This window comes from Mercenaria mercenaria, chromosome 8, assembly GCF_021730395.1.
Source record: "Mercenaria mercenaria strain notata chromosome 8, MADL_Memer_1, whole genome shotgun sequence".
NCBI classification, from domain to species: domain Eukaryota; kingdom Metazoa; phylum Mollusca; class Bivalvia; order Venerida; family Veneridae; genus Mercenaria; species Mercenaria mercenaria.
Window position 1 is genome coordinate 29,301,722 of NC_069368.1, and position 16,421 is coordinate 29,318,142.

The following is a 16,421-nucleotide window of genomic DNA, read 5'->3' on the forward strand; positions in this document are numbered from 1 at the left end:
AAACAACATCTCCTCTGAAACCGTTTTGTGGAAGTTAATGAAACTTAGCCTGGATATTCCTTTGGTGGTCTCCTTGCATAATTGTTAAAGAATTGAATTCCACACAGAACTCTGGTTGCCACGGCAACCGAAAGGAAAAACTCAAACAATCTTCTTTTCCAACATCGCAAGGCTTAGAGCGTATCTAATATTTGGCATGTGACATCATTTAATAATCCAATGTGAAGATTGTTCAAATTATGACCCTGTGGTGAAAAAGAGGCCCCGCACGGGGTTCTCAAGTTTTACATGGACTTATAAAGGGAAAATACTTTAAAAATCTTCTTGTCTGAAATCACAAGACCTAGGCCTTTGATATTTGGTATGTTTCCTTGCCTTGTGGTCCTTTACCAAGATTGTTCAAATTATGCCCATGCGATGAAAAGAGGCCCTGCCCTGGGGGTCCTAAGTTTTACATAGACTTATATAGGACTTTTTTAAATCTTTTTGTCTGAAAGTTCAAGGCCTAGACCTTTGGTATTTGGTATGTAGCGTTGCCTAGTAGATCTCTAACAAGATTGTTCAAATTATGTCCATAGGGCGGAAAGAGGCCCTGTCCCGGGGATAACTTGTTATATGAGTTATATTGGAAAAAAAAACTTTGAAAATTATTTGATCGTATTTCCTAGACTGTTTAATTATAATTACCTGATTACCCCCGAGTAATTAGGGCCACCTGACTGTGTCCTTGACCTTCTGACCTACTTTCATTTTTACGATACATCCTTGAACTGATTTCCCGTGACAATAAATGTGACCTACTGAAGTACTTTTTCTAATATTTTAGTATCAGTTTGACATTTGAAACATGTAGCTCATATTACACAGGTGAGCGATCCAGGGTCATCATGACCCTCTTGTTTTTAAGGAAATCACATTTACAATAAAACTTTTTTCCAGAAAAAGCAATGAAACGAAAATCGCATTTGTCTTCAAATCGACACGACAGGAGACGGATTCGGAGTAATGAGGTATAATTTCGCAAAATAAAGTTATGGCCCGACACGATGGCAGAGAAACTTGGCTCGGAGACTACATGTATTATGAAATATAGGGTGAAAATGTCTGCAAAGAAACGCAACACCATTCAATCGCCATCAACAAAGAAATTTATAACACCAAGTTCTAAGCTGTCACTGAAACGACCGGGTTCAAGATCTCCATTTGTATCGTTAAACAGTCCGACATTGAAAAGGACTCCATGGAAAGCCACTAGCGTTAAGAAATTGCGAAAATCCTTGTTTGACAGCAAGTCTCAAACAAAGGCTAAGTGACTAGTAGCTACATACTTTCTTCTGAATTATAGCTTAAATATCATGTTACCAATATATAGATTACATTTAAGTTCTGAATTAATTTCGCTAAAAATATATATACAACATGTGTAAAGTGGATGTATTCAGGCTGTTAATCTACCCTTATCTATTATCTGTTAAGGTCCCCCTAAAGAATTCATTCAGTGTATTCTCTTTCAGAAGTGAACATACAAAAACATTGAAATATGAATGAGAGTCATCAGAGGCCTCGTTAAGTTTGAAATATTTAGTTCAACTAGTAATAAATGTTTACGTTGAATTTGAGTTTCTCTGCTAGCAGCTCGTTTGATGATGGTAATGTTGCACTGAATATACGGTGGACTGAAATGAGAAAAGAGAACTTTTTATTTGAATAGCACAAATATATTTTGGATCAGTTGTACGAGAACATAATTACGAATGTAGGTTTAATCTTAATCAGACCAACTTTGACTTTGCACTGAGACTCCGTACGGTCATGAAATATGCTGACGTGTGTTGAATTAGTGACAAACGCTATTCAAATGGAAGTTTCAATGACAAAAACATCTGATTTCACGACAGAAGTTCGGATTGCTCTCGGCCATAGCAATCTGAAATTGCTCTGAACCATAGCAAAGTTTTGTTTTTCCAGGAACAAATCTAGCCTTTACTTTCATAGTTTCCTACGCGCCATAACTGACATATAATACTGAAATGATGTGCTTTTTCACTTGCATAGTGGCAACAGATGGCATATTTACACATTTTTCCTGAAAATACTCCCAACCATACCACGGCATCTTTAACTCAGAAAATCAGTTTTTTGAATGTTTGAATAAATAGCAGCATTTCCCTGGATATTTCCGGCTGTCTTCTATCTTTGTATGGAATAGGTGTTCGTCTTTGTTTTGTGAAAATCCGTCGATTATTAAGAAAATAAATGACAAAAATGTTACCTGAATCGAGCCAGTTTTTGTCTGATTTTACTCGCAACCTTTGCTATAAAGTCACATGGGTTTGCCACCGTAAATCATACAGCTATGGATCATGAGATGTCTATCCCTGTGTTCTACATGAGAATATGACAATACGTATGAAGCCATTAAATCTCCACCTACTATGAGTCTTGCTCAGTTTTCCTCACTTGCAGAAATCTAATGGGTACTGGCATAGAATGCAAAATTATGTTAAGTATCAACCTTTACAGCAATGAAATTTCTATTGAAAAATGGTATTAAACAAACAAGGATATATGTTTACCCACCTGCCACTTCAAAGTCCCTTGCTCTCCTTATCTCGTTCGGTTTTATAAATCTTTTATAATGTGGTGTACATTTCATTAAAGTGTCTACTTACTTGTTAACTTGAGTCTGAAATTAAAAATTATATCATCTACTATATATTAGTATCATATCAATATGACATTGTGAAGGCAATATATCTAGAATATCTATCTCATGAAAAATGTAAATGGTTACTGTAAATTGGAAAACAATTGCAAGAGTTTAATTTTCACTAATATTTGAAGTTCCATTTATTTTTGACTATGAAAATTGTTGCTTACACTGGTATCAATTTCTTTACATTTTTTACCAGAATGTTATGTGTATAGTCTCGAAATGTTGGTATCTCAAATAAATCCTACACAATTAAATGATCGCATGAAAACTTAAAAAATATCTGCAGTATTGTTAGCTACTATTTTATACAGTAGCAGTCACTTGAGGTGCATAAGTTTCCTACCAGCACAAATCATTCTCTGTATGAAAAGAATAAACTAAAGTTAAGGGTGAATGAACCTTTGATTTCCTTCAGGGGTCAAAGTCCCACTGCTGGATGATGGATGGGTTTAGCAGACAACATAACTGACTCTAACCCAACGCATTCACAACACCTAGCATTAGTTATTAGTTAAGGCAATTTTCAAGTACAAATCTACCCTTAATTTTCTTTTACTTCTAGTTTTATGTTTTACCAAAACAAAAACAAAAAATAAAAATTAATGCAAATATTCAGAAAAATCTTCCTTTTGTTTTTGTTGAGACAGTGGTTGGTCGACTTTTCTGATTTTTGTCTTATTTTGAGACAATGAAATCACTGAGAAAAGAAAAAGAAATTATGCACAAACATTTCACATTTAAAAGCTTGATATCAGATTTGCAGATTAGTGTCGTATCAATGATAGTGCGCAATGTGTATATCGAAACAGGTAAAAATACAACATAAAAGGACACACCTCAAGATCTATGTCAAATTTTTCGAAACTGAGAACAATGCTTTCATTAGTCAATACCTAAATTAAAGCCGGAAATCCACAAATCTGAGTCTTTTATTTTCTACAAAAGTTTATGCCAACACAATTACAACAGTTTCCAACAAAACTTAATGATTTTGACAGTATTTATAATATCATTTGTAATATTTTGGACATCATAAAATAATGTTTGACTCAGCAGACATGGCTAATTATATGTTCTTTCCTTCATATTCATTGTCAAGGACATGTTCCCAGTTGTCTTAATCAAATCAAAACAGCCCCTCACTGATGTGGATTCGTGTCTCACTAGGGGCGTTGAGTTCTTCAAGTGAGGAAGCCATCCAGCTGGCTTATGGAAGGTCAGTGGTTCTACCCATGTGACCGCCAGTGATGAAATAATGCACGGCGGGCACCTGGGGTCTTCCTCCACCATAAAAGCTGGAATGTCGCTATATGACCTATAATAGTGTCGGTTCGACGTTAAACCCATCTAAACAAAACAAACAAATCAAAACAAATAACCCTAATACTATATTTTGGACTTTTGGACTGCTTACCAACCGACCTTACACTCTACCCTCTTCTAGAAGTGAAATTGGAAGCCAAATAAATTTTGAAACAACTTCATTTTAAAATTTTCCTTTCCAGGATAAGTATGACATAGATAAAAGGAAAAATGCCCTATATATTTAGTGGACATTTGTGGATCAATAGGACCCGTCAATATCAACCAAGGTTTAACAGTGAAACAGCTTCTATGTATTTCTGACTTCCAAGAAAACGATCTAGTTATTGAGCAGAAAATGTCAAAATTCACATTTCTGACTAATTAAAGGGACATAACTCCAATATAAAAAATTCATTGTTATGGACCTTTACTGAGACCTCAACCTGAAATCGTTTTATAATTAGCAAAGTTCAAGAAGCATTTCAAGAAGAAAATTAAGAGGCCCTATCAATGTTAGCAAAGGGTCCAAAAATTATACAAAGTAGTCAAAACTTTTCATTTACTGCTGATCAAGTTTGATATAGACTTCAGATATTCTGTACAGGTTTAGTTTAGAACTGAAAAAAAGCACAAGTGAATGAAGTATTGTCATGCAATACAAAGTCCCCTACTAGAATGTACCTAATTTTCTCTACTGCGGTATAACATAATGATCTGTTATCTCCGAATTATGTATAAACAATACTGTACTATATATACAATATACGTCATAAAATCTGGATTAAGATTTGCATATAAAAATGTCTATAGTTCTTGATTGTTTCATAACATCTATTGATATAAAAAAGTATTTAGTTTCAATTTTGATAACATTTCATTTTGAAATTGGCGGGAAAATATGAGAAATATAAGAAATCTTCATGTGAAAGGGAAGTAATTCTGAAGAAAAAAAAACACACCAACATTTCTTCTAATTGGGTCTATATGACATATGAGCTTACAAAAACATGTAACAGACTGGACAGGAAAAGATTAATGTTGGGTTCTGACCTTCATGTGTGACATTGACCTTTACGCTATTGATCTAGGTATTGAACACATATTGTCTCATTATGAGGAACATTCGTATTAAGTAATAGGAAAATCCCTTAATGGATGGCAAAGTTATGGACAAGAATGACGACAGTGACTCTGACCTTTGTGTTAGGAAAAAGGAGTTTTGTAAGACATGTTGTCTAATTATGGAAATATTTGTGCCAAGTGCTATTGTTATCCCTACTTAGATGATAGATATTGACCATACAGGAAAAACAAACACTATGAACCTTTGACCCCAAAAGAAACCTCGACCTTTGAGCTAATGTTCATGGTGCATGACACATCATCTTATTCAGGGGTATTTTGTGCCAAGAAATACTTAAGTCTCTTTAAAGATTGTTGAAATATAGATCGGACAGGAAAAAATCCCTGTTGGCCTTTGATCTCTATGAGTGACCTTGACCTTTCAGTTAAGGGTCCAGGTTTCGGGCATGATACATTGTCTCGCCCAGGGGAATATTTGTGCCAACTTGAATTTAAATTTTCTTTTTTTTTGCATGACAGAGATATGGACCAGAATTTTGACCTTTGATCTCCAAGTGTGGCATTGACCTTTAAGCTAAGGTTATGGTGTAGTGTTTGACACGTCGTCTATTATAGTCATTTATGCTAAGTAATATTGCAATACCTTGATGGATGTACGAGTTCTGGACCGGCCGCGAATCAAACCCTGTTCATTCCATGTTAACTTTGACTGCCAATTGTCGCCTTGGCCTTTGAGCTAGGTGTTTTAGAGTTGTGCATGGTACATCATCTTAGAATGGAGAACATTTGCGCCAAGTAATATAAAAATCTTTTTAATGGATGGCAAAGTTATTAACTGGACAAGAAAAATCACTTACTGAACTTTTACCTCCAAGTCTGACCTTGCCCTTCAAGCTAGTGCTCTGGGTTTTTCGCATTATAGGGAACATTCATGCCAAATAATATCAAGATCCCTTGATAAATGACAGAGTTATAGGCCTGACACTAAATTGCGAATAGACGGACGGACGGAAATGCGCAATCCTGGTTTCAACCAGTAGGGTATTGAAAAGTACTGTGTTAAGCTTAAACTAATATAATGCTTCCACTTATCCTTTATAAAAAGGGAGAAAACATAGTATTTTCAAATTCAGAGGGAAAAGTAAATAACACTGAATGCTATTTTCAGTTAATTCTGTTTAATTCTTAACCATCATTCCTTTCTTGTTAATATTTATTAAATTCTAATCTTGGTTTAATAAAATCAATGGATGAATTTTGTCTGCTAATTTCCAATTCAGCACAAGGTGGGGTTGACCTTTAAGATAGGGGTTAATTTGGTTGGGGAGGGGCTGGGATGAACATTGTCCTTTATTACATATGAGGGTGAATATTGAAATAGATTCCATTATTCAAATTAAATTATAAATACTGAACCTTATCATTATACCTACTGCACTCTTTAGTTTTCTTTGCAATGTTTATTAAAAAAAAGATATGTACATACTGTTCAATAGACTGCATAAGTTGTATAAGGTCAGTGGAAAGGACACAGAAAACTTCAGCATTATACTTGACCTGTAAGAACAAATAACTATTGCATTAACAAAATTCTATTCCTTCAAAACAAGAATTTGTTTTTTTTTCTAAAATTATCTTTGCTTTTCTGCGAATTCATCTATAATTATTTTGTTCGTTTGAATTAATTTTGTGGACTGAGACACGAACACAAATACACACTCGAACACTATATTTGCAGCCTGCCTCTCCTACTTTTAATAGGAAAGGGATGGGAGGGAATAAAAAACCCATCTTTTGCAACATCCCTTTGAGCCTTTTTTTCGAGAATATACACTACGTTTGATTGATCATTTTATATGAAAAAACTATGTTTCAGGATTTTATACCATTTCATTTTTTTTTGTTGATTAGTAATTCACAACTTGGTTAGAGAGCACCAATTAATTGGGAGAAGTTGGGACAAGATTTTGGGATGTACGGACTGACGTATGGACAGGCATACATACTTATGATGAACACCAGCAAAACTATATGTCACTACATAAAGATTGGAGCAAAATATATAATCTTCCACCACTGTCCACATTTTTTCACAAGACGCTTAAATGGGCCTAGGTTGTTCACCTGAGGAGAACTTTGACTATTTATCCTAGGCTTGCTTCTGACTACGTTTGGTGAACATCCATTAAGTAGTTAAAAGCAATATAAAGCTATTTCTAGTTTTTAGCTATGATAATGCAACAAGAAGACCGCCTGCAGGTACCATCGCCAGTCTGCAAGTGCTCGACAAATGTTAGAGAACAGTTATAGTTCAGATTTTCTAAGTACAAAAAGGGCCATAATTCTGACAAAAATGCAGGTTAGAGTTTTGGTTCTTGACCTACATAGTTCCCGAATGATGTTCTTGACCTACATAGTTTCCTAATGATGATAAACAAGAGTGCAATGTTTCAAAGTTGTATCTATTATAAATGTTGAGAAAAGATGGACCTAAACAAAAATCTTAAACATGAAACTTTTCTAAGTACATAAGGACCATTATTATAACAAAATGCAGAGTTGTAGTTCTTGGCCTGCATAGTCCCCCTATTGATGATAAACAAGTGTGTAAAGTTTCAAAACTGTAGCTCTTATAGTTTTTATGAAAAGGTGGACCTAAACAAAAATTTAAACCAAGAAACTCAAACTTTTAAGTACAAAAAAGGCTATAATTCTGAGATGATGCCTATAAGAATTACGGTGTTTGGCCTACTCAGTCCCCTTACAATGGTAAGTGTGCGACGTTTCAAAGCTGAGAAAAGGTAGACCTTAACAAAATTCTAAACAAACACCGACATAAATGCCAATGCTATGGTTCAGATGAGCTAAAATTGTTGATGCAGGATGGCATAATTTATGCCAGACACTCCACCCTTACTAACAGTTATCCTGAATAAAGTTCAGGTGAGTTATAAAAAATTTGATAAAACGAGGGGTGTTCAATTATAGATGCAACTAGGCCAATTTTCAGAAGTGCTTAAAAATGCCAAAATAATTATCTCAATCCTTCAAAATACTCACCACCATGTGATATACAAAGTTTCAGTCTTTTAATCCAATTTTTAAAGGCGTTTTCATAATCTTTTCGAGGTATACTGTTCTGATACTGGAAAATAACCGAACAGAGATTTTTGCGCGTTTGATATTTTCTTCCAGTAAGGTGCTTTTTGAGCCTCGGAAATAGGAAAAATTCACAGGGGGCAAGATCTGGCGAATAAGGAGGGTGAGGAAGCTAGACAACCTTTTCCTGTTTCAGATATTCGTACAATGGCCGCTTTGTGCGACGCAGCATAGTCATGTAACAACCTGACACCACGGAGACCAGTTGCTGGTCGATGGTTTGCGAAATATTTCTTAAATTTATGAATGACCTTGCCTTTGTAAAACTTGGTATTTACAGATTGACCCTTTCGTACGGCAATTGGAATAACAGAACCTTTATTTGTAAAGAAAACTACATAAATTACATTTTTGACGCTCATGGTGCGTTTTGTTATGCAAAGTCTTTGACTTCCTTTGGTTGCCCATATTTTGTTCAGTATCTTTCACTTGGGCTCATAAAAGTGAACCCACGTCTTTTCACCAGTGAAGATATTTGCGAAAGATCGATTGTTGTATTTAGGGAATTGTTTCAACAGTTGTTTGGCGATTCATTATCATGGAATACAATTTTCAATAAACGTGTGTTACTCTGTAAATTGTTTTCGTTTATCACATTATCTATATGAATAAACCACACTTGAATCACTTAACAACTTAGTATAATTTTCAGTAGTAAGTATGTAAATCAGGTTAACAGTCACTTATGTCAAGTTGTGTGCTTTAAACCTCACATTTGAAGATTCAGTAAAACACAGAATTATCCCTCAGTAAAACACTTTAATATCCCTCAGTAAAACACTTTAATATCCCTATGTAAAACACTATAATGCACCTAAACACTAAATTATCCCTATGTAAAACACTATAATGCACCTAAACACTAAAATATCCCTATGTAAAACACTATAATATCCCTATGTAAAACACTATATATCCCTATGTAAAACACTATAATGCCCCTATGTACAAGACTATAATGTTTCTAAGTGAAAACCCTATAACGTCGCTATGTAAAACACTATAATGTCACTATGTAAACATTATAATATCCCTCAGTAAAACACTCTAATATCATTATGTAAAACACTATAATGTCCCTATGTAAAACACTATAATATTCCAATGTAAAACATAATAATGTCCCTATGTAAAACACTATAATGTCGCTCTGTGAAACACAATAATATTCCTCAGTAAAACACTATACATGTTATATCCCCCATAAAAACACTATAATATCCCTATGTAAAAGACTATAATGTCCCTATGTAAAACACTATAATATCCTTATGTAAAACATAATAATGTCCCTATGTAAAACACTATACTGTCCCTGTGTAAAACACAATAATATTCCTCAGTAAAACACTATAATATCCCTATGTAAACACTATAATGTCCCTCAGTAAAACACTATAATATCCCTCATTAAAACACTACAACCGCCTCGGTAGCCTATTGGTAAAGCGTTCGCTTTGAGTGCGTGAGGTCATGGGTTCGATCCCCGGCCGCGTCATACCAAAGACGTAAAAAATGGTACTAGTAGCTTCCTCGCTTGGCGCTCAGCATTAAGAGGGTAGTACTAGGACTGGTCAGCCCGGTGTCAGTATAATGTGACTGGGTAGGGTATTATGTCACGTGTCTACCGCGTGATATTCCAGTGAGGCAGTACTATAAAGTTGGGCATTATGCTCACTGCTACAATCAGACACCGTCGTTTATATGACTGAAAAATTGTTGAAAATGACGTTAAACCCGAACACACACACACACACGCACACACGCACCCCCCCCCCCCCCCCCCCCCACACACACACACACACACAATGTTCCTACGTAAAATACTATAATGTCTCTATAATTTCACTATGTAAAACAATGCAGTTTCCCTATTTAAAACTATATAAATATCATATTGCAGCGTGTGTGACATCGACATTGTCAACCAGAGGGCAGAATGTCACCCGAGGCGAAAGCCGAGTGTTGACACTCTGTTTCGAGGGTTGACAATATCAGTGTCGCACACGCTCCCATATGATATTTATTTTATTATACCGGACAAAATTAGTACATAAAAATGTTTAAAAATGATTTTAATTCATTTAATTTAACAGTTTCACCTTTACAGCGGTAATCGCCTGTGTACACATTGAATAGTTACGTCACTACTACTAGTATATGTGTACAAGGGAGGCAATCATTTGGTTAAAAAAAATGAAGCAGCTAATTGCCCTTATATGACATTCAAAATATCAGCGCGGTCACATGACCTGGCAGTCACTTTCGCTTGGTCACGTGTAATAAATGGTTGAAAATGTGTTTGATAGTCAAAATATCTCTTTCTCGGGTAATAGGATTTTATCATTGTAAATAAAATAGAGGTATAATAAACTATAATATCCCTATATAAAACACTACAATGTCTCTACGTAAAACACTATAATTTCCCTATGTAAAACACTACAATGTCCATGCGTAAAACACTATAATATCCTTATGCAGAACACTATAATATCACTATGTAAAACACTGTAATGTCCCTATGTAAAACACTATAACGTCCCTATGTAAAACACAATAATATCCCTCAGTAAAACACTATAATATCCCTATTAAAACACTTTAATATCCCTCTGTAAAACACTATAATATATTTATGTAATACACTATGACATCCTTCAGTAAAACACTATCATGTCTCTACGTAAAACACTATAATTTCTCTCAGCAAAACACTTTAAAGTTCCTATGTAAAACCCTATAATATCCCAGTGTAAAACACTATAATGTCCCTAAGTAAAACACTATATTATCCAAGTGTAGAACACGATAATGACCCTACGTAAAACACTATAATGTCCCTTAGTAAAACACTATAATGTCCCTCAGTAAAACACTGTAATGTACCTGTGTAAAACACAATACTATCCTTATGTAAAACACTATAATGTCCCTCAGTAAAACACTGTAATGTACTTGTGTAAAACACAATACTATCCTTATGTAAAACACTATAATATCCCTAAGTATAACACTATATTGTCTCTGTGTAAAACACTATAATGTCCCTACGTAAAACACTACAATGTTCCTCAGTAAAGCACTATAATATCCTTATGTAAAACACAATACTTTCCCTATGGAAAACACTATAATATCCCTATGTAAACACTTTAAAGTCCCTATGTAGAACACTATAATGTCCCTATGTAAAACGCAATAATATCCCTCAATAAATTCCTATAATATCCCTACAAGTATGTAAAACACCATAATGTCCCTATGTAAAACACTATGATATCCCAAAGTAAACCACAATAATAAACCTGTATAAAACACAAAAATATCCCTCAGTAAAACATTACAATGTACCTATGTAAATCACAATAATATCCCTCAGTAAAACACTATAATGTCCCTAGTAAAACACTATAATGTCCCTTAGTAAAACACTATAATGTCCCTAAGTAAAACACTATAATGTCCCTAAGTAAAACACTATAATATCCCTTAGTAAAACTCTATAATGTCCCTTAGTAAAACACTATAATGTCCCTAAGTAGAACACTATAATGTCCCTTAGTAAAACACTATAATGTCCCTTTGTAAAACACTATAATGTCCCTAAGTAAAACACTATATTGTCCCTTAGTAAAACACTATAATGTCCCTAAGTAAAACACTATAATAACCCTTAAGTAAAACACCATAATAACCCTCAGTAAAACAATAAAATAACACTCAGTAAGACATTATAATTACCCTAGGTAAAACAATATAAGAACTTTCAGTAAAACATTTTATAAGCCTCAGTATAACACTATAATAACCCTCCGGTAAGCAAAGTAACAATCCTCAGTAAAACCCAATAATGATCCTCAGTAAAACACTCTGTCTTTAATAACTCTCAATTAAACAATGTAAGAAACCTCAGTAAAATCCTATAATGATCCTCAGTAAAACACTGTAATAACTCTCAGAAAAACACTATATGAACTCTCAGTAAAACATTTACATCAGCCTCAATAAAACACGATAATAACCCTCAGTTCAACAATGTAAAAACACTCAGTAAAACCCTATAATGATCCTCAGTTAAACACTGTAATAACCATCAGTAAAACTCTATAATATCCCTCAGTTAATAATATAAGAACCGTCAGTAAAACACTATAATAACCCTCAGTTAAACAATATAAATACCCTCAGTACAGCACTATAATGATCCTCAGTAAAATAATATAAGAACCCTCAGTAAAATACCATAATAACCCACAGTATAACATTATAACAACCCCCAGTAAAATACTATAATGTCCCACAGTAAAACACTATAAAAACCCTCGGTAAAAATACTATAATGACCGCCAGTAAAGCACTATAAGAACCCTGAGTAAAACATTATAAGAACCCTCAGTAAAACACTATAATAACCCTCTTGAGGTGTTCAGATATGAACATCTTGGAATGATCACTTTCATAATTTGTCAAGGTTTTTTTCTTGCTCATGTAAATGCTGTTTTTAATCTTCGAATTTTTTTAATTGGCATATTATCTGACCTTGTCGTCCATAGCTTGACCAATTATAATTGTGTGGGACTATTTATGTCATCAACTGTAATTTATTTCGGTTCCACCTTGATTTTGTCATTACAAATATTTACAGTTAGCTAATCTATAGATTTGTCTTTTTCAAGCGGGATACAATGAAATCGAAGTAGTGCTAGATAAATATTTGCTTTATAGACCTGCTGAGATCTAAATTACATATTTAATTATTCAAGTACCAGAAATCTTTGCGTGTTTGCGAGTGAGAAATAGTTACGTCATATTCAAAGTATCAAACAAAAGTATTTTAGCTGCTATAAAGAATAGCATATTTGAGAATTTAAGTTCGGGCCTATTTAGATGGTATACAAGAATATCATATTGATGTGTTTAGTTCGTGCGTAATTAGTAAGTATATAAACATGTCACATTGATGTGTTTAGCGTCGAACCTATTTATTAGTAGCCGAGTGTCTAAGTTCGTGCCAATCAAATGGGTATATAAAAAAATCTTATTACATACTCGTTTCTATTCCCCGTTAAATTACATTGGTACCGGAAACATCAACATTATTCCATACACTGAATTTCATATCGGGTGTGTGGCGTAATTTACTGTGTGTCATTGCATTAATTATTTTATTTAGTTCTTAGTCCAGTAATGCATCTTATTCAGGCTATTGGACAAATTTATAATAACTGCATTATATTTAACGTGTTGATACGTACATTTTTGTATGTAATTAAAAGGTTCTTAAGCGGAAAAATATTGCACCTCCTTAAGTCGCGCAATATTTCCACTGCAGAACGCCTGCATATTTCCCGATACAAAACTAATGACCTATAAATACTGGAGTGTGTTTAGGTTCGGACCGATAAAGCCGGTAAAAAAGAACTTCGTATAAGAGTCTTTAGCTTAATTAAGGCCTATTGAGCTGGTATGTAACAATATCATATTGGAGTGTTTATATTCGGGTCCAGGTAGTTGGTTTAATCATATAAGAATTTTTAGGTTTGCGCCTATTTAGCTGGCATATAAGAATTTCAAAACGGAATGTATAGGTTCGGATCTATTTTGCTGGTGTATAAGAATATCATATTGATTTGTTTAGGTTCGGACCTATTTAGCCGGTATATATATTGTTTTTACCGAATATCATAATGCTGTGTTCCGGTTCAGACCTTTTTAACTAGTATATATAAAATATTTTATTGATGTGTTTAGAATCAAGACTATATAGCTGATTAAGAATAGCATATTGAACTATTTACTTTTATTTAGCTTCGGGCCTATTTAGCTGGTATATAAGAATATCATAATGATGTATTCAGGTTCGGGCATATTTAGCTGGCATATACAACAATATTTCATTGATGTGTTTAGTATCGGTCAAGTTTATCTGTTTTATAAGAATATCAGGTAGAGCTAGATGTTTTACAAGAATATTAGAATGTTGTGTTTTTGTTCGAGCCGATTTAGCTGGTTTATAAGTATGTCAAATTGGAGTGTTTAGGTTCGGGTCTATGTAGCCGGTATTAAAGAATATCATATTAGTCTTTAGGTTCGGACTATTAAGCTTGAATATAAAAATATTTTGGAGTGTTTAGTTTCGGACTTATTTAGCCGGTATATAAGAATATTAATTTGGCCTATCAGGCCTAATTAACTAGTATATAAGAATATCATATTGATGTCTTAGTTTGGGCCTAGTTAGCTGGTATAATGGAAATGTCATATTGGAGCGTTCAGGTTTGGGCCCGTTTAGCTAGAATTTCAGATATCATATTGGAGTCTTTTGCTTACGGCCTAGCTTGTATTATACAAAAATATCATATTGATCTGTTTAGTGTCTGGCCTATTTAGCTAGTCTGTAAGAATATCCCATTCATTCTTTTTGGTTCATACAGTTTTTTGTTTTGGTGTGTTTGGTTTCGAACTTATTTATGTGGTAAATATTAGATAATTCATATTGATGTGTTTATGTTTGGGCCTATTTAGCCGGCATATAATAATATCATATTAATATTTTATGGTCCGGGTCTATCAAGCTTGTATATCAGAATATAATACAAGATTCTTTAGTTTCTGGACTATTAAACTGGCATATAGGAATATCATATTGACCTTTTTTAGTTTTGGGCCAGACACTGTTGAAATAGTGTATAGGAAAATCATGTTAATGTGTTTAGTGTTAGACAATTCCGCAAGTGCGTGTCAATATCATATTGATGTGTTTAGGTGTGGGTCTATTTAGCCAGTATAAAGGAATATCATATTAAGTTTTAGGTTTGGGCCTAGCTAGCTGGTATATGGAAATATCATATTAGAGTGTTCAAGTTTCCATGTTTCAGCTGAGATATAAGAATAACATATTGGAGTCTGGTTTGGGTCTATCTATCTGGTATATAAGATATCATATTGGCGTGTTTAGCTTAAGGCCTATTATGCCATATAATAAAATATTATATCGATGTGTTTACGTTCTGGTTCTAAGAATATTATATATACTTTATACATAATTTATTTTAAGTAGATTTTGAAGGTTGTTGTGCAATTTGTATTAGTCACTCTCGACACCTCATTCCTGATGGAATCCATCACCATTAGGGTATGAGAGAAGAGGCTGAGCGCAGAGCAAGGGAGATACTGGAACCATTTTTCACGTCTTTGGTATGACGCCGCCGGGGATCGAACCCACGACCTCCCGCACTCGAAGCGAACGCTCTATCGCTAGGCTATCGATGAGGTTTAGTTCTACCATTAGGCTATTCGGGTCTATTTAGCTGATATATAAGAATATCATGTTGATTTTTTTTAGAATTAGGCCAGTTTACCTGGTTTATTAGAAATATCATATGGAGTTTTCAGGTTTGGATCTGTTTAACTGAGATTCAAGAATAACATATCATAGTGTTTAAGTTTGGGCCAATTACGTTGGTATAAAAGAAAATCATATTGGAATTTTAGGTTTGAGTCTACTTAGCTGGAATATAGGACAATTTAGGGCCTATTAAGCCGATATAGAAGAATATCATATTGGTATGTTTAATTTTATTCTTATAAGATGTTACATAAAAATATTATATTAACTTTGAGTGTTTATTTTTATTCCTATTTAGCTGGTACATATTATGTTATTCGTATCGATGCGTATAAGTCCGGGCCAGTATAGCTTGCATATATGAATATTATGCCTATAAAGCTGGTACATAAGGGTGTCGTCTAGTCTTTAGGTTTTAACCTATTTAGCTAGCATTAAACAATATGACATTGGATCTAGTCATAACTGAGTCACTTAATGGTGTTCATGTAGAATATTATATGTCAGCCTTGACGACCAGAACTGTCTGATCAATGGGTTGTTAAGGTATTCCTTGATGTTAAAAAAAGAGAATATTTTTACTTGTAAAAGCGTATAATTTAGAAATTTAAAAAAGCGTTTGAATGAATCAGAATTTTCCAGTGACCTAAATGCAAAAAACGTAAATTCACAGAATATCAACAAGTTTGTGAATGAGTTTGAATTGGAAATAGAGGATGTCCTGACTAAGCACTCTCCTGAAAAAGAGAAAACTGTTATTCAAAGTGCATCCAAACCATGGTTCAATGAAAATTTGCAACATCTAAA

At 33.9% G+C, this 16,421-nt stretch overlaps 1 protein-coding gene across 1 annotated transcript in view; it reads right to left on the bottom strand.

The window, feature by feature from the left end:
* Positions 1 to 1,590: 1,590 nt before the first annotated feature.
* Positions 1,591 to 16,421, bottom strand: part of LOC123566683 (CD2-associated protein-like) — a 49,365-nt gene continuing 34,534 nt past the window's right edge. The window contains exons 5-6 of the mRNA XM_053549096.1: positions 2,673 to 2,686; positions 1,591 to 1,676 (exon numbers count right to left, since the gene is read on the bottom strand). Of these exons, the coding sequence (XP_053405071.1) occupies positions 1,591 to 1,676; positions 2,673 to 2,686 (100 nt within the window). The remainder of the gene's footprint in view (positions 1,677 to 2,672; positions 2,687 to 16,421) is intronic.